The sequence below is a fragment of the Rhinoraja longicauda genome, chromosome 18, assembly GCF_053455715.1.
Source record: "Rhinoraja longicauda isolate Sanriku21f chromosome 18, sRhiLon1.1, whole genome shotgun sequence".
NCBI classification, from domain to species: domain Eukaryota; kingdom Metazoa; phylum Chordata; class Chondrichthyes; order Rajiformes; family Arhynchobatidae; genus Rhinoraja; species Rhinoraja longicauda.
In genome coordinates, this window is record NC_135970.1 from 9,091,427 (window position 1) to 9,110,402 (window position 18,976).

General features: G+C 47.7%; 2 protein-coding genes across 3 annotated transcripts in view; one reads left to right on the forward strand and one right to left on the reverse strand.

The window, feature by feature from the left end:
• pamr1b (peptidase domain containing associated with muscle regeneration 1b) overlaps positions 1-5,932 on the reverse strand; it is a 115,549-nt gene extending 109,617 nt beyond the window's left edge. The window contains exon 1 of one of the 2 annotated variants that reach the window (XM_078415076.1): positions 5,845-5,932. Coding sequence is in view for 1 of the 2 variants with exons in the window: in XM_078415073.1 (XP_078271199.1) it covers positions 1,819-1,969 (151 nt within the window). In the remaining variant the exon portion in view is untranslated. Of the gene's footprint in view, positions 1-1,818; positions 2,061-5,844 lie in introns of those variants that run through there. The other variant, XM_078415073.1, reaches the window with a different exon arrangement.
• A 1,773-nt stretch (positions 5,933-7,705) lies between these two features.
• Positions 7,706-15,260, forward strand: fjx1 (four-jointed box kinase 1). Its single transcript, XM_078415072.1, has 2 exons — positions 7,706-8,333; positions 8,517-15,260. Exons 1-2 carry the CDS (start codon positions 8,138-8,140, stop codon positions 9,551-9,553), a joined length of 1,233 nt encoding a protein of 410 aa, XP_078271198.1. The 5' UTR covers positions 7,706-8,137; the 3' UTR covers positions 9,554-15,260.
• Positions 15,261-18,976: the final 3,716 nt, after the last annotated feature.

Sequence of the window (18,976 nt, forward strand, 5' to 3'; positions counted from 1 at the left end):
TGAAAACAAGACAAAAGGGACATTGGTCCTCGTTTACATTCTATCTCTGTTTGCTTTGTTGTTATCTTCTTCTAGCTAACAATGATAGACAATAGACAATAGACAATAGGTGCAGGAGGAGGCCATTCAGCCCTTCGAGCCAGCACCGCCATTCAATGTGATCATGGCTGATCATTCTCAATCAGTATGATCTATTCTACATTTTCCTTGCTCTCCATCCCCTTTGTCTCATTGTCACACCTTACACTTTCTTATCTCTGTATCTCCCTCTCCCCAGACAGCCTGAAGAAGGGTCTCGACCCGAAACGTCACCCATTCCTTCTATCCAAAGATGTATTTAGGAGGCAGAGATCAGCCATGATTGAATGGCGGAGTAGGCTCGATGGACCGAATGGTCTAATTCTATTCCTATAACGTGTGTACCTGTGAAGATGCAGCCTGTCCCGCTGAGTTACTCCAGCACTTTGTGTCCATCTCTCAGTTTTCTTATAGTCCATTACCATCTTTCTCTTTGTATAGCACACCTCCAAGCCCAATGTCAGCTGAAGATTTTAACATTGTACCCTGTACACCCTTACCCAATAAACACCAATGCAGTCTTCCCAGTCCTAACCAGTGGATAAAATCACTGCCTACCATGCGAAAACCAGCTGTTCACTACAACATTGCCTTCTGTCCTTGAGCCAATTTCTTTTTATCCATGCTTCAACTAATCCTTTAATTACTTGGTTCACAAACCTGTGAGCTTTTGTGTGGGTTTTCAATAAATGCCTACTAAAAATCCGTGTAGATGACATTGGCTTTATTGGCCTACGCTGATACCTCATCAAAACATGGCACGTCTTTAACAAATCTGTGCTGGATCTCATAACATAGAAACATAGAAACATCCTTTGTAAACTAAAACTTCCACCAAGTGGCCATTATGTGCTTATTCCCTGGTAATTTTTTCAAAAGGTTTCCTTGCTGCCAGTGTTGAAAATGACAGCCTGGCACACACTTTCACCCCTGTTTAAACAAGGGTGTTACTGTTGCTGTTTTCCAGATCCTTGGCACCAACCCTGCACCTGATTGGAATGGAAGAGGCAGAAAACCCTTCTGCACCCTCCGTTCCCACTCTCCACCGCAACTTGGGATTTATTCCATCTGGAACTCTTAACCATAGGCAGCTGATACCACGTCTTTTATCTTTACCTAGGAGGCTACATTTAATCGGCTGTGTATAATTTAAATATTTAAACTTGTGATGGCAGGAATGTTATTGCGATGTGTTTCTTGCAGGATGTGGGAGGTCAGGGGCACTGCTGGTGTCACTGACCACTACACCTGTGGGAACTGTGTCCAGATGCAGCTCCTTTGGGACAGGGATAGAGAACTGGAGCAGCAGCTGGATGACCTGCATCAGGGGAAGACAAAAGACAGGACCTCCAAGAGTACAGATGCGACGGTTAAAAAATATATATATATTTTTAGAGATACAGTGCGGAATCAGGCCCTTCGGCCCACCGAGTCCGTGCCGCCCAGCGATCCCCACACATTAACACTATCCTACACACACTAGGGACAATTTTTACATATTACCCAGTCAATTAACCTACAAACCTGTACGTCTTTGGAGTGTGGGAGGAAACCGAAGATCTCGGAGAAAACCCACACAGGTCACGGGGAGAACGTACAAACTCCGTACAGACGGCGCCCGTAGTCAGGATCGAACCCGAGTCTCCGGCGCTGCATTCGCTGTAAGGCAGCAACTCTACCGCTGCGCCATCATGGAAAGGAAGGGGATGAAGCAAGTGCGGGAGACCTCAGTGGAAGTACCTTTTGAAAACAGGTACGCCCTCTCGGGAGCGGTCGGGGCAGACGGCGCTTCCAGCCCGAGCGGCGGACAGGTCTGTGACTCGAATCCTGGCGCTGAGGTACGACCGGCTCGACCAACATCAGGCAGAGCCATAGTGATGGGGGACTCCATTGTCCGAGGTGCGGACAGGAGATTCTGTGGCGACAGGTGAGACTCAAGGATGGTGTGTTGCCTCCCTGCTGCCAGGGTCCAAGACGTCTCAGACCGACTTCAGAACATCCACGAGAGGGAAGGTGAGCAGCCGGAGGTAGTTGTGCACGTTGGCACAAATGACGTGGGGAAGAAGAGGAAGGCGGTTCTGCAACGTGAGTAGAGAACTAGGCAGGAGGATGAAAAGCAGGACTCCTAGGGTGGTTATCTCTGGGTTGCTTCCAGTACCTCGTGCTAGTGAGGGCAGGAACAGGGAGATAGGGGATCTGAATGTGTGGCTGAGGAGATGGTGCAGGGGCAGGGATTTAGATTTCTAGATCACTGGAATCTCTTTTGGGGCAGGGGTGACCTGTGCACTTTCATTCATTGTTCTTTATCTCTCCACATCACCGTTTATATCTCTCGTTTCCCTTATCCCTAACCAGTCCGGTCTTGACCCGAAACGTCACCCGCTCCTCTCCAGAGATGCTGCCTGTCCCGCTGAGTTACTCCAGCTTCTTGTGTCCATGGCAACTTGCTTATGCTTACACCAACTCCCTTTATTCTCTCCGCAGGTGCTGCCTGGCCTGGTGTGTCTCGATAGTAGATTCTATTTTTAGATCAAAAATTAACTTCCTTCACACTATCGTAGCACCGACAGCCTCATAAAATAGATGACCTGCTCTGGTGAGTCTAGCTGTTCCCTGGATTCTAACAGCCCCGATTCTGAAGCATTGGTGAAAGGATGTCGTGGACTCCCAGGTATCCCAACAAAAAGCTCTAGTATTTATTCACAGAGTGCTGGAGTAACTCAGCAGGTTGGGCAGCATCTCGGGAGAGAAGGAATGGGTGACGTTTCGGGTCGAGACCCTTCTCGACCCGAAACGTCACCCATTCCTTCTCTCCCGAGATGCTGCCCGACCTGCTGAGTTACTCCAGCACTTTGTGAATAAATACCTTCGATTTGTACCAGCATCTGCAGTTATTTTCTTATAAAAAGCTCTAGTAACTCAACAGGTCAGGCAGCATCTATGGAGGGAAGGAATGGGTAACGTTTTGGATTGAGACGGTCAAGTTGGGCTGAAGGGCCTGTTTTCATGACGTGTAGATCTGTGTCCCTCAATCTCTCCCAGCATGAGCCAAGACCAACTATCTAACCCTTGCATTCCTCTCTCTCTCCATCCCTCCCCCACCCTCGATGTCCTGCTAATTTCATTGTTTGCATCCCTTCGTAGTCAACTCTTGCACGGCCAACAGTGGACCATTGTGGGGCCCCACCCTTCTTTGGCCATCGGTGCCGGCTCCGGTTTGTATTTGTATACCTTTTCATACCTCTAGTTTCCCTCTCCGCTGACTCTCCGTCTGCAGGAGGGTCCCCCTACAGCAGGGGGCACTGTTCCTGTTTTTGTCAAGAATCCTCTGAGACTTGTGCATGGCACAAGTTGCACTTATTGGGGTTAAAGCGCGCAGTGGATGTTGAGAAGCAGCAGACTGCCTGACGCCGCGACGAAGCCCTCACTGCCCCCACACCCACACCGATTGAAGACTGCTGCGGGGCCAGCAGAAGCGGGCACTCAACGGGTTAAAGGGGGGGTATCTGGGGAGATCTGCCCTCCGCTTGCACCCCCCCCACCCCCAGCGGGTCGCCTTGCACTTACCACCCACTCTCATCAGAAGGACAAGCCCCCACTCTTCCTGCAGTGGGGAGACAAGGCGTCTCTTGGAACAATGTGTAGGATGGAACTGCAAATGCAGGTTTCAACCGAAGACAGACACGAAAAGCTGGAGCAACTCAGCGGGACAGGCAGCAACTCCTGAGAAAATGAATAGGTGGCGTTTCGGGTCGTTTCGACCCTTCGTCAGAGTCTGAAGAAGGGTCCCAACCCAAAACGTTACCCATTCCTTCCCTCCAGAGATGCTGCCCGACCCGCTGAGTTACTAGAGCTTTTCGTTTCAGTCTTCGTCTATTGGAACAATGCAGGACTCGGTATTATTTCCATCCTCCGTTAATTAAAGAGAGGTTGTGATGTTTGCTGTTTCTCTGCGCGATTTAAAAACGCTAACGATACAATCCATATAAATACAGTAATCTGTATCAGGCTGTGACATCCTGTAGCTTTGAACGGGCATGTCTGATGTGTGTGCGTGTGTTTGTCTCTGTGTGTGTGTGTCTGTCTGTCTGTGTGTGTGTGTGTGTCTGTGTGTGTGTGTGTCTGTCTGTGCGTCTGTCTGTGTCTGTCTGTGTGTGTGTGTGTCTCTGTGTGTGTGTGTCTGTCTGTCTGTGCGTCTGTCTGTGTCTGTGTGTGTGTGTGTGTGTGTCTGTCTGTGTGTGTGTGTGTCTGTGTCTGTCTGTGTGTGTGTGTGTGTGTGTGTGTGTGTCTGTCTGTCTGTGTGTCTGTCTGGGTGCGGGCTGCGGTTGGGTACGTGTGTGTGTGTGTGTGTGTGTGTGGTCTCGTGTAGCCTCTGCTGTGGAATGTGCCCGCGGCTCCATTTCAAAATAAAGTCGTCGGAGATGACATCTGGATTTCAGACAAAGACGGGAACCCGCCCGGCTCCAGTCCTGGCGCGGATTCCCAGATAAATTCCTGTTCGGCCGCGCACTGATCTCTGAAAGCAGCGCTTCCAGTCCGCTCGGCGTGGGACACGAGAGAGAGAGAGGGAGGGAGGGAGCGGTCAGGAGGAAGGGAAGGGGGGAGAGAGCAGGAATCAGGGTGGAGAGGGAAAGCGGTGAGGTTACAGATGGGAGGACTTCCTTCAGCATGGATGGGGTGGAGGGTGACGCCGCTCCGGGAAGGTTAATGCGACTCTGTGGGTACTCTGTGGAGTTGGGGGAGGTGGTGGAATCAGAGAACCAGCAAGATAAAATCTCTCTGAATGCATTCAAGAGAGAGCTCGATAGAGCTCTTAAGGATAGTGGAGTCAGGGGGTATGGGGAGAAGGCAGGAACGGGGTACTGATTGAGAATGATCAGCCATGATCACATTGAATGGCGGTGCTGGCTCGAAGGGTCGAATGGCCTCCTCCTGCACCTATTGTCTAAAATGACCCCCATCCTCGTCCAAATACGAGTAGCAGCCCCCGGGTCTGATCCCGCCTTCCAGCCGAGCCGAAGGTAGACACAAAATGCTGGAGCAACTCAGCGGGTCAGGCAGCATCTCAGGAGAGAAGGAGTGGGTGACCTATCGGGTCGAGACCTTCCTTCCGACCGATCTTTCCTCTGAGCTGCCCCCCTCTCTAGTACAATCACACCTCCCTGCAAGGTGTGGCGGCCAGGAGCAGACACGGTACTCCCGCCGTGACCTTCCCAGCGCTGTATACAGTTCCAGCAAAGCCTCCCGACTCTGGTTACTGTCTCAGCTGATGCAGAAAGGCACCCATGACTTTGCAGACACTTGGAAATTGCAAGATTGCGCCAGAACCTGGCGATTCTCTCTCTCTCTCTCTCTGTCTCTCTCTGTGCTGTTCCAGAATTTGGATATTTTACACTCAAGCCAAACACAGAAAGCTAGAGTAACTCAGCAGGTCAGGCAGCATCTCCGGAGAAGAGGAGGGGGTGACAATTCGGGTCGATACCCTTCTTCAGACTGAAGAATTGGTCTGAAGAAGGGTCTCGACCCGAAACGTCACCCATTCCTTCTCTCCCGAGATGCTGCCAGACCTGCTGAGTTACTCCAGCATTTTGTGAATAAATACCTGCGGATGTATATTGCAAGGTTCTGCTGCTCGCCCAGATTGCCACCGTGTTCCCATTTGTTATATATCTCCTCTTACTGAACCGCCAAACTCATCCCCTCACGCTTCTCCGGATTCTATTATTTTTTGTCATCTTTCTACCCGACGGACCAGACCATCTCTACCTTCAGGGAATGTTGGAACCACTCAGCGGGTCGGGCAGCAGCGCCAGGCTTTCCCTCCTGCATGGCCGGGTTTTGTTGTCATCCACAAACCTTCTCATCACCTCTCCTACATTTGGTTGCAAATCGTTATTCCATACTACAGGATGCAAGGGACAGTGTTGAGCCTGATAGCATCCGCCGGTTACAATGCCCCATCCACACCCTTCAATGACTCTCTGCCAGTTTTCCACCCAGTTGGCCTTTTTCCCAGCCTCTCAACGAACCAGTCGTGTGGGGACGTGTCAAGCGCATTGCTGAAATCCATAACATCCAACACAACACCGTCCCCTTCACCTCTCATCGCCAGCATAGAACAGGGTTAAGATGGCACAGTGGTACGTCTAGTAGAGCTGTTTTCTTTCGCAATACACCTCTTATTTTCAATAACCTATTCAATATGTGGTTTTGTTCTCGTGTAGTTTGAATATACGGTGGTAGTTCATATCGCACGAGTTCTAAACTTGAAGGTCATGTGTATTTGTGCCTCGGCTTGGAGTCTCGCCACCTGCTTTGAGCAACTGGAGAGAAGGAGTTTATTTCGGGAACGGAGGAGATTAAGACGGGGGAAATAACGGAGGCATATAAAATGTTAAGGGGTACAGATAGAGAAGGTCGCAGGAAAAGTATGCTGCATATCAGATGTAGATAAAACTCGAAGGCATGGGTTTAGGATTTCGCATTTTCACCTGGAAGAGTGTTACCATGGATGCCTTGCTCGGCAAATAAGTGTTGGGAGATGGGGTTACTCACGAACGGGCACGCACTGGAATGGCCTCTTCCCATGCTGTTAGACACAATAACTTCTCTGTCCCAGACTGGAGCAAGAGGACGAGGACAACCTCGGTGCCTCACTATTGATTGTAGATTGATTTCCCAACCCCCCGTGGGATCTGAGCGATACTGACATCGAATCCCCCATCTGTCCTTTGAATGCATGCATTGGGTTTATGTGCAAGAGAGAGGTTAGATTTAGCTCTTAAGGCTAAAGGAATCAAGGGATATGGAGACAAAGCAGGAACGGAGTACTGATTTTAGATGATCAGCCATGATCATATTGAATGGCGGTGCTGGCTCGAAGGGCCGAATGGCCTACTCCTGCCCCTATTTTTCTATGTTAATAGTTGTGTTGGTCCCTTGTAACAATTGACACAGACAGCGGACGATGATGTGGGGGGGGGGGGGGGGGGTGCACTTGTGTGCTATCTGTGTGTGTGGAGTTTGCACGTTCTTCCTGTTAGCTCGTACGTAGGTTTCTCCCCACACCCACAACGTGTGTGGGTTCATTAGCCGCTGACGTTCGCCGCTGGGAAGGATATATATAAGAAAATAACTGCAGATGCTGGTACAAATCGAAGGTATTTATTCACAAAATGCTGGAGTAACTCAGCAGGTCAGGCAGCATCTCGGGAGAGAAGGAATGGGTGACCTTTCGGGTCGAGACCCTTCTTCGCTGGGAAGGAGGTGAGTGTATCTTCATGTGACGCGAGTCGATGGAGGTTTTGGGGAGAATAAAATGTGTTCGGATGGGATTCGAGTAAAAATGGGCGGTGGGCAGAAGGGCCTGTTTGCACGCTGCATGAAGTGGTGCAGAATTAAATGGAGCGGACGTTTAAAAAAGTAGTTAGGGAGGATGGGAGAGGGTTAATCTCAGGAAGGGGGAGTGGGCAACGCGCTGTATCAAGGCAGTCAAACCACTTGTAAGATTGGAGGGGGAGGGGAAGGGGGAGGGAGAGGGGAGGGGAAGGGGAAGGGGGAGGGGGAGGGAGAGGGGAGGGGGAGGGGAAGGGGAAGGGGGAGGGGGAGGGGAGAGGGGAGGGGGACGCTGAGCCTGTTGTTACCAGTCATCCTCTCCGACGACCAAGAACATAGGCTCCTTTCGCCGCCGCCTCTGCTCTTTTGAAGGAGCGCCGGGGAAGTCCCACCTCCTTGATCACATGCTGGCGGCTTAAAGCGGCGAGAGCCCGAGTACAGGGGGTTTGGATGCCGAGAGGGCAGCTGTGAACGACGGACTGCCTGCCTGCCTGCCTGCCAGGCTGGGGAATGGGGAGCGGCAGCAGAGACTGCCCCGTCCTGTGGAGCGTGTAGCCGTGGGACAGCCGTCTCTGAGCGGGAGTGGAGGCGCAACGAGACCAGAGCCAGAGACCAGAGAGGGGCGGCAATGATGTTGGAGCCGTGAGGCGGCCGGCGAGGCGAGGCGAGGCGAGGCGAGGGACGGAGAGAGAGAGAGAGCCGGAGAGCCACAGAGCCGGGAGGGATGAAGCAGCTGCTGCCCGGCCTGGCTCTGCTGTCGTTGCTGGGTTGGCTGAGGCTGAGCTATAACTCTGAGCCCGCGGCTCACCCCGGCTCCCCGCCGGCCCCACACAGAACCAAAACTTTCCGAACTCTGCTCGCCGTGTCCCTGCGCCCGGAGCGGGGGGTGGAGGAGGGGGGGACTGGGACTGGGACGAGCCGGGGGGGACCGGGACGGACCTGGGAGGAGCGGGGAGAGGAGGGGGAGAAGGGGACTGGGACAGGGGGGAGCCCCTCGCTGTCTCTGGGACGGGTAGGGTTGGAGGGGGAGACGGGGGGAGAGGGGGGAGCCGTTGCAGGGTCTCTATCCCCGGACCAGTTAGTGGACCAGGGGGTATTCTGGAGCCGCAGGGCCGACCGCTCGCTGTACCCGGGACGGGCCGGGGTGGAGCGGGGAGAGGAGGGGGTAGAGGGGGGTGCCGGGCCGCTATCCCCAGACCAGTTGGTGGACCAGGGGGTATTCTGGAGCCGCAGGGCCGACCGCTCTCCCCCCGCCGGCTTCTCTGAGCTGCACGTTAAACGCTGGCAGCACCGAGCCCGCACGTCGCGGCTGCTGAGGCTGGAGAGGGGGTGCGGGAGGCCGTCTAACCGCCTGGCCACCTTGGCTGACGGCAGCAGAGCCTGTGTGCGCTACGGCATCAACCCCGACCAGGTGCTGGGCGAGAGCCTGTCCTTCTACCTGTCCCGCCTGCTGGGTATCCGCAACGTGCCGGCCCTGGCTCTGGCCAGAGTCAACGCCAACAGTGACCAGTGGCTGAGGGTCCGGCATGAAGTGCAGGCGGCTCCGTGGGCGGACAGGCCGGTAGTCAGCATGTCCGAGTGGCTGGGGAACCTGAGTGAGGTGGTGAGTCCGGCAGCACTGAGACCAGGAGCCCACAGCCTACACCCTGTGGCCAGGGACCTGGTCAATGTGACAGAGAGGGAGGCCAGGGAGCTGGCGCAGTGGTCCGACCTCATCCTCTTCGACTATCTGACGGCCAACTTCGACCGGCTGGCCAGCAACCTGCTGAGCCTCCAGTGGGACTCACGGGTGATGGAGAGGTCGACCAACAACCTACACCGCACACCCCGAGGGGCCCTGGTCTTCATAGACAACGAGGCTGGGCTGGTGCACGGCTACCGGGTGCTGCCCATGTGGGAGCGATACCACGAGTCGCTGCTCAAGACTCTGTGCATCTTCCGCAGGGACACTGCCCGGCGACTGGCCGAGCTACACCGGTCCCGGGACACCGCCGGGCAGCTACTAGCCCTCTACCTGGCCAGCGAGCCGCTCGGCCCACAGCTTGGCTTCCTCTCCCAGGAACACGCTCAGATGCTGCAGGCCAGGACTGACCGCCTGCACAAACACATACTGCAGTGTAAGGCCAAGTATGGGAAGTAGGCTCCAGCCGGGCGGGCTGCGTTTGTTTGTTTGTTACCTCTGTCGTCCTCCTAGAGTTAACCCCTTGGCTCCCAGAGGTAAAAAGTGTTCTACTCTTCCCCGCGGGGTGGTTGACTCGCAGCTCGATGGTGCTCTTGAAAGGAGTTCTCTACCACCATTGAGGGCCGACCCACTTCCTCGGCTTCGGCAGCTGGGTGGGAGCGGGGAGCCACACAACTTGCAAGCTGCTGGAAGGAAGCGGAGTGAGCTGAGACTGGCTTGGGCTACATCTCATGGACCGGCTTGGAACGATCAAGAGGCTTGAGTCAGAGGATTCCTGATCCAATGGACTGTGACACTATCTCATCTCCAGCTTTATACCTTGAGAGTGACATTGTTTTTTTGGGCAACAGCACATCATTGATAATAGCAATCCAGGAGTAAATCTGAAGCACCCGCCCAGAAGCGTTTGCCAGCTTTATTTCCAGTAATATTTACATCCCAGGGAATCCTCAAACTTCTGTCATTGCTCCTCGCTTGTGTTGTGCTGCACCGTTTTCCCGGTACCTTTGCAACAATGGAATCAATCCTGTCGGTTCATTTATTTTAACCCCCACCTTGAAACTAGCAGGTCTCCTAAGCAAATGCGAGGAGTGAAATTGTTCAAATTTCAGCAGAAGGACAAGGTTTACAACTCCAAGAGATGACCTGCGAGAATTGTATAAAACTGTGAGAAGTGCTGGGATTGACAGCTGGAGTCCATCTCCCCAATGTGAAAAAGTTAAATGTAAGAGGGCATAGGTTTAAAGTGAGAAGAGGGAAAGTTAAATGAGATTGGTGGGGCAAGTTTTGCTTTGAGTGTTTAGGTGCCTGGAATGTGTTGTTAGGGGAGGTTGTGGAAGCAATAACAACATTTAAAAGGTATTTAGATAGATATGTGAACAGGGTAGGGGATAGAGGGATAGGCAGATGGATTAATGCGATTGGCATCATTGTTGAAGCTGATCTGGCTGAGGCCCAAGTGGTCATTCCTGTGATGCTGTACTACTTGCAATTTGCTGGCCTGAAAATGTACTTTTGCTCCTGATTATGTCCTCTCCGTGCTATTTGTCACACACAAGCCTCCATTTTGGCCAACTTGGGTCAATGTTAATTAACCAGAAACAGATCAAAGCAGGCAGTTCCCAGATTGTGGAAGGTAAGGTTAGTAATAATACCCTCCTATTCCAAATCTTAACCGGGGCTATCTGTGGCAGACTAGGTTTTTACCTCAAAATGTGACTAATGTAAATTAATTTAAAATCGCCTCTGCTACCAGCATCAGTCACTTAGTGAAAATGCTTGATGCTGGGATTGGGTAAAATAGGTGTGTTAAAGTGTTCTCCATAGATTTAAAATAATTAACATGGATAAAAAGTTGGACAATGCTGCCTGAAAGAGTGTGTTAGCATTGCCCTTTTATAAATTAACTGTATGAAGTGAGAGTCTATGGTTCTGGGGGATAGGTTAGTTGTGGGACTAAATCTTTCAAGCAGGTAGCACTAAGTCCTTAGCTGTATGATTCCACAACTTTGACCTGTTTGTAAATGTGTTTCGTGTTTAAACAATATTCAAATAAAAAACAAAATGCAAAAACAGGCAATGTCCGTGGAGAAAGAATCGGAGATTATGTTTAAAGTCAGGTGCCCTTTAGTGGCGGAGACGTTTTGGCCTTAATGCTGTTTGTCTCGCCATAGATGTTGCCTGATCTGCTGAGTGTTTCCAACATTTACTATAATTTATGGTTTTCAACATCTGCAATTTATTCACAGACACTAACCACTGCACCATGTAGCCCCGAGCTTGTGATCGTTCTTGTGTCTGATTGAACACCAGCCTTTAATGACATCTGGGAGATGGTCTGGTGACAGACGTTGAAGAGAAATTTTTAATACCACACATGTAGAGTTTGTGTAACTGTTGAAAACAATTCAGTTGTTTTCATTGAATCAGGCCTGGAAGGGAGCAGCTTATAAATGTTTAGAGAAATCCATCGTGGTCGGAGCATAGTCTCTTTAATCATACCAGATAGCAGTCTTCGTTGCGACAAGTGGTTTATACATATGACGGCTTTGAACGTTTTTTGAAGTTGATGGGAGTTTTCACGTCAAAGTTGATGGTACTAGTTTAGACAGTCATCTACTGGGCAGATAGGCGTTGATTTGAAACCTTCCCCAAAGGGCCTATCTAAAGATGGAATTGACACAACCGAGATGATGCTCTGGGTGCACTTAAAACTAAGCAAGTTTTGATTGTAGCTTGGCTCACTAACTTGTGTTTGTACAGGGTTCGGGTGATCTGCGGTGACCATTGTTATACATGGCAACAGCATCACCTTACTAACTAGGATTGTGGCATTAGTCTTGATATATTGCCTCCAGGGTGTAAGAAGGTTTCAATCCATGAGTTTTCACCTAACTGATGTGGACATGCTTTCTGCAGTGATGTTTGAGGAAGAGGAACCTCTGCAGAGGCAGAGAATATCTTTTTCAGTCCCTGTGACACCGTTTTGTGTGTCTGGTAATAACATCTTTTAAGCAGACTATAATGAATATAGTCCAGAGGCAAAATAGCATTTTAATAAGGTGGTTCTTAAACTTAAAATAATTCCACTGCTATTTCTACGGTCTGAACTAGCAGTCGAGGAATAATGAGGCAGTAAAGTGACACATTGAAATGAAAAATGAGCATTTGAGGAGCCTAGGGGATCATTAATCTGCTATTTACTGGAATATAAATTAACATTTTATTGATTGTCAAACTTAAAGGGCTGTTCTTTTTGTCTTTCCATGTGCCATTCAATACCAATTTTTTTTTTTAATCAGCTTTTATTGAACATTTACCAATATGTTTAAGCCAAAGCTTCTGACTATTGGGTGCTTCCTCAAAAGGTGATGCGTCATCTAACGTAGACTTTCACTTGGGAGGTAACACATAATTCCGCACAAATTTGAAGTGCAGAAAGAGAGGCAGGTAAGAATGTGTGTGGATGAGAGGGCAATTGAAAGGATCAGGGCCCACCATCCAACTTTATGCACAGAATAATTCTTCATCAGAGTTTACATGTGCCGGGAGCAAGGATGGAAGCTTGGGGATGACGTTAAAACCGACACCATAGCGCATAAACTATTACAAATGAAATAGCTGCCTAATTGTCCATAAGATTACAATCTAACTCTCATGGGAACAGGGTTACCATTCCATTCACATTAAGAGCAATTTATCACTTGTTTTAAAGAATTGTGTGGAGTTCAGCAGAATCACAATGGATTTGTATAGCATGGTAATGACCATATAGATCGGGAATCTGGAAGGTCAGTGAGGTGCAACTTTTGTTTTTATAAAGCCGTCAACTATCGGGATATCCAATGTGAAGTTTTTAATCAAATATGTAGTCAATAGACAATAGCTGCAGGAGGAGGCCATTCGGCCCTTCGAGCCAGCACCGCCATTCAATGTGATCATGGCTGATCATTCTCAATCAGTACCCCGTTCCTGCCTTCTCCCCATACCCCCTGACTCCGCTATCCTTAAGAGCTAGTCCGGTTCATAATGTGGACCCAGAACTGAGTTTATGCTGAGGAAATTGGTATGTCCAATGTTGGAATAATATAATCAGAAGCATAAATATCTGCTTGGAATCCCAAAACATCTATTGTGCTTGGACCAGATGCGATTATCAGCTTCCACTGACCAAGGCAGCTAACGATGCAAGGGCATGATAGTAAATTATTTATGGGCGATTTGTCTGCCCACTGCCATGATGTATGACTGAGTTATTGTGTGATAGCTACTGATCATTCAAACAACATTTTTTTAACATTTTTTTTTCCTATATTTAAAAAAACCCTGCAGGTACCGTTTCTTACTGTTGAACCTCGACCAACAGGCAATGTAACCCCCCCCCCCCCCCCCCACACACACACACACAAACCAAGCAACCACAGTTACAGCAGTGGAGCTCTCCTGGATTAAAAATCAATGCCTGTGAGGGGATGAAAAAATGCTGCTCTCCAAAGGGGCAAGGCATCTGGGAATGGGGGATCAGCAACAAAAAAAAGCTGCAGGATTGATTCCATCAGTGGATTATGGATAGGACCCAGAGGTTCAAGAGTTAAGCTGTGTGCTGTCTCTGATTTGGAGCACGGATGATTCAGTCAACACCTAATGCGTATTTGTATTTGAAACATTCTTTCTACTTGTGCTCGCACATCTGAAAGCGGTTGCCAACTGTCGAAATCAGAGGACAAAGCCCAAATGTATTTTGTGTAATTCCATAGATCTTTGCAGTGCATTTGGCCCAATGTTAAGCTATGGTTCTGGTTCTCAGACACACTGTACATAAATGTAATATATAACATGTCTCCTTTTGGTTTACAAAGCACAGCTATTGTTTAATTGCGATGCGTGTATATTTAAGAAAGTGCAAGGATGGAAGAGTGTAATTAATTTTATTTGTATGTTTTTGTGTAATTGATATGACTTGTGTTTGACTGTTAAACTTTCTCATTGAAAATGTTGCTTGTGAAAATGTTTCTGGTTGACTTAAAGTGGGATGAGCAATTTTTTTTAAAATGACATCTGCATGTGGAAGGGGCCAGTGTGTAGAATGGACATGTGTGGGTGAACCCTCTGCTTCTCCTCACCTTATGGGCACTTTAAAGTTAAATCTGATCCCACTGATCTGAAAGAAGTGAGCCAACAGCCTCTGAGTTTGTCTACAGTAGTCATCTCTGGTAAGAGTAGAGACCCATTGTTTATTGGCCACACTCTCCAAAATATATACCATTTTAATTAATTTTGTGGAGATCTTGACTCCTATTATGCCATTTTACCACCTCTATGCGCCTGGTTTAATTCATTCGGTGTTGGTAAATGGACAGTTTTTGTTCACTCACTCACACACGGGGATTGTTGGCAATGCCAGAATACTTTGTTAGTGGCCAAATTTCATCTGAGTGATTGACATGCTCATTAAATCCAGAGGCCAGTTAACAGATGCTTCTGTTCTTGCATTGCCACTTCTGTTTCACATGTTATCTTGCAAGTCTCCGTAACTGGGCTTCAGCATCAAAGACTATACATTTCTCCAGTTGTTTACGACCCAGTTATCTAGAATGAAAAATCCTCGGCTTTTCCTGTGGTCTGACATATGAGAGACCTGGGATAAACAGACCTGACTCCTTCTTGCAGAAAACCTGGACTGCAACTTGAATTTCCCCCTTAACCAGGAATCTGATGCATAGCCCCCTGTAACTGGTAGCATTGTGGGGATTTTCATAGAAACAGCAATGTTGCCTGCCTATAATTTGACCAGAAATGATGGTCAGTTATTGTCAATGTATAATGACTATTGTAAGTTCTCCTTTGATTGAACACTAGCCATTTTCATTTTGTAATCTCCGGATCCCTTAGATTGTATCTGTTACTGCATTTTCTTGTCATTGGAGCTGGGCCACTGCCGTATAAGAGTCCGTTGCTTCAATGTAAAATATGTTTTAAAAAGTCGCCACAATTGTTAAATTTGGCAACAAGCAGGGGACATTTGATTTCCAGCCCAAAAGTATCATTTCTTGTATTCTTTGCAATTGTCCAGTAACCTTCTCATGCACCTTGATGTTTGGTAATGTTTTAATGGCAACCTGAATTATTGTACTGAGGTATCAAAAGTTTTTAAAAAGACTAAATCGTCACGTATGAAATTAAAATTTCCCTTGTGCGTCTTGATTTGGTGGAGTGGAAATGTGATGAGGATTCCAAATATATTGTCGCCAACCTTGTTCTTGGGCAAATTTAGTGGAAAGGGACACCCCCCTACCCCTCCCACCAAAAAAAACCAAAGAATGTAATTTGGGATCCATGTTGAAACAAATGTCATTGAAGGTGGAAAGGAGGTCCAGTGCTGTTACAGAGCAAGAGCTTAGGGATACAAAGTACTACAGCTTTTTGTGCGAGACACAGTACTGGTATTCATTCAACGGGTCAGGCAGCATCTAGAGATGGAATGGACAGTCAATGTTTAAGGTCAGGTCCCTCCTTCAGACTGATCAAAGAATTTCCTGAAAGCTTGGTTGGATTAACCTGAGGGTGATTATGGCCCTGGTGATAAGTATATTGCTGTGGAGGCAAAGAAATCAAAATTAAACATGTGGTTGAAGATAGACTCTAAATGCTGGAGTAACTTGATGGTCAGGCAGTGGGATTGGTATGGGAAATAATGGCTCTATTTTGACCTGGAAAGAATTAAGATTTGCTTCACTCCAGTCAGTCGAGGACCAAGGTAAAAATAGATTTGTGAAAAAGATTTTGTTAAACGTTATTTTAATAGTTGGGTTGGGGCAGAAATTAAAGAGTAAAGGAAGAACAACTATGAATCGTCAAAAGTAATGCAACGGTGGGGAAATGAAAGGAACAATAAGTGATTATTCTCGGTGTATGATGAGAAAATGTATCACAACAACAAGCGGTAAAAGGGCAGGGTATGTTGGCCAAAGTATTTCAAGCTAGTATTCAATGAAGCATCCAGCAGAAAGAATAAAGAACAGCAACAATCCTGTTTAAACAACATGCTGGAGAAATGGTCAATGAGAGACCTAGGCAGGACTGGATATAGCTGCTGCCTCATTGCTCCAGTAACCCTTATTCAATCCTGACCTCTGATATTGTCTGGGTGGACTTTGCACCTTCTCCTTGTGACGTGTGGGTTTCCCAGAGATGCTCTAGTTGCCTCATATCCCAAAGGTAAGGTTGGCTGTTGTAAATTTTCCCCTACTGTGTAGCCCTTGGGTGGGGGAGGGAGTGATGGCTACACGGGGAACAAAAAATGTAGGCTAGGGAAGTGTTCATTTAAAAATGAGCGGTGGATGATTGGCGCAGACTTGGTGGGCTGATAAATGAAAAAGATCTGTGCTGATAAACCCTGTGGCAGATTACAGCATTAGAAAGATGGAGCATCCACAGGGGGTGTGGCTGGGGGAAGAAACACTGAGGAATACAGAATGGAATATGGGCCTTTGTAGGAGTTATCTGTAGCCCTACAGAGAGCAGTGACAAGGTTGTAGTGTGTAAGAAGGAGCTGCAGATGCTGGTTTAAACTGAAGATAGACACAAAAAGCCGGAGTAACTCAGCGGGACAGGCAACATCTCTTGAGAGAAGGAATGGGTGACGTTTCGGGCCGAGTATAGAGTAACTTGCTATTACAATGGGAGAGTTTAATCATTTCATACTCTGAGAGGAACAAGAGAATATGAGTCCCCAAGGCAGCATATACAAGGTACAAGCAAGATACAAAATAAATCAAGGAAATGACAACAGATAAAATAACGCCAAAAAAATGGATCCAAAGAAAAACATATCCAGAGGTTGATGGTGCACAGGATTTTGAAAGCAGACGAGGAAATTGCAGATTCTTTATTGCAATCACAATGTTCTCAATTCAGAACGTTTCCCTTGGATTGGAAAACTATCACTCTCATTTAAGGACAGTAGGAGAGAGAAACTAGAATATTATGGACCTATTAATTTGACATCTGCTGTGGGAAAGTTTAACTAGAATCTGTCAGAGAACTAAATGCTTCCATTTGATAGGTAAGATGTTACAAAATTGGCTGAATTTGTTAAGGAGATAATTAAAGTGGGAGATAATGGATCACATGTATCTGAACATACAGAAGGCATTTGAAAAGATTCCGTATAAGAGCTTGTTGACATGTAGATATAAAGGTTCACAATAGTGAACATAAACAACATTGAATATCCATTTCAGATGGCAGAGATAATTGTAAATATATAAAGGCTTCCACAGGAAGCAGACACAAACTGAATGTAAAGGCTGCCACAGATGGTGATAGGGACAAGACTTAACAGTAGGCTTCCACAACTGGCAACAGAGACAACCGAAAATGCAGGCTCACTCATCAGCAAACGTCAGAGCTAAGGCAATATAGACCCATTGTTGTAATGTTTTGACTTGGGACAGGAATGTCCTTTGATGGCCAAAGAGATACTTGACCAATCACTTTCTATAGTTGGTGTTGATAAAGTGATACGTATCGTTGGGCACACTAGGGAGAGCTTCTATGTTCTTCTTTGAAGAGCAGGTATTTATTCACAAAATGCTGGTGTAACTCAGCAGGTCAGGCAGCATCTCAGGAGAGAAGGAATGGGTGACGTTTCGAGTCGAGACCCTTGATTCAGAGCAGTGTGAATGTTTTCTTCCTGATAAGTCAGACAGAACCTACTGAAAGACAAGAGCTCCAGCAATGTCACATTTATCAATGTAGCGCTGGGGCATTAGCATGGGTTATGTGCTGGTAACTCAGCAGTGTGGCTCGAATCCTCAACCTTCATTCTGACGACAACACACTGGTTGTTTTCCTCCATTTAAAGGTCCGAAATGAACTTACTTTATTTAATTTCATCCAATTGAATGGAGAACATGAAAAAAAAACTTCTTGATACTTGGGCTGAAGAAAAATGTCTGGGTCTGTGCAAGAATGAAAGGAACGAAGAATGAAAGTAAACTGCACACATTGAAATTAGTGTTGGCAGAGGAGGTGCTGAGGGCAGGGTCTCTGATGACTGCTCTCTGAACTAACGTGATACTTGCCTGAGGTATTTCTGTCATTCATCACTCTCTTGCTTCCAGCTGGGCATTTGTTTCTTGCAGTTTCACCTTTTCATGTTGCCAGCATTCTGCCAAGCCACTCCACATCCTACCACAAGTGAAGAGGCAGAGAATATTATTTCACTCCATGTAGCCATCTGAGCTATGAATTGTTCTGTGGAGTTGGCATCATCATATCTGACATGCGTTGAAACTGTGATTGCATCTTCAAATTGGAATACTCAAGTTATGATGGCACACACTATTGATGTTTGAAACAAACCCTATCTGAGAAAGTTTTGGGTTTTTTTTCACACAGAGAGTGGCGAATCTGTGGAATTCTCTGCCACAGAAGGTAGTTGAGGCCAGTTTGAGGCTATATTTAAGAGGGAGTTAGATGTGGCCCTTGTGGCTAAAGGGATCAGGGGGTATGGAGAGAAGGCAGGTACGGGATACTGAGTTGGATGATCAGCCATGATCATATTCAATGGCGGTGCAGGCTCGAAGTGAAATTATGTTCGGTGACAGTGAAATTATGTTCTTCTTTCGTATGTCAACTACAACAATCAAAAGTGGCAATTGGTGCTTCAGAGTACCGTAGTTGACCTTTGCTGCAAATTTTGCCACTTCCGTAGAACTACCCAGGGTGGATGATGAGGATGTAAAGCAGCTCACACCCCGAAATTATGTGGTTGCAAGTCTAATACCATTGGACTATGTGTATGCGCGTGTGTGTGTTTGTGAGTGTGTGCATGTGTTGGGAAGATTGATCAAACAATGGGTCCTTCTAGTACCGTAT

What these genes read in the sequence shown, in the direction of transcription:
- fjx1 (XM_078415072.1), top strand. Translation starts at nt 8,138, where the DNA reads ATGAAGCAGCTGCTGCCCGGCCTGGCTCTGCTGTCGTTGCTGGGTTGG. An exon ending in GACTGGGACTGGGACGAGCC is followed by an intron (nt 8,334 to 8,516) that starts GGGGGGGACCGG and finishes GGGTATTCTGGA; the next exon opens with GCCGCAGGGCCGACCGCTCG.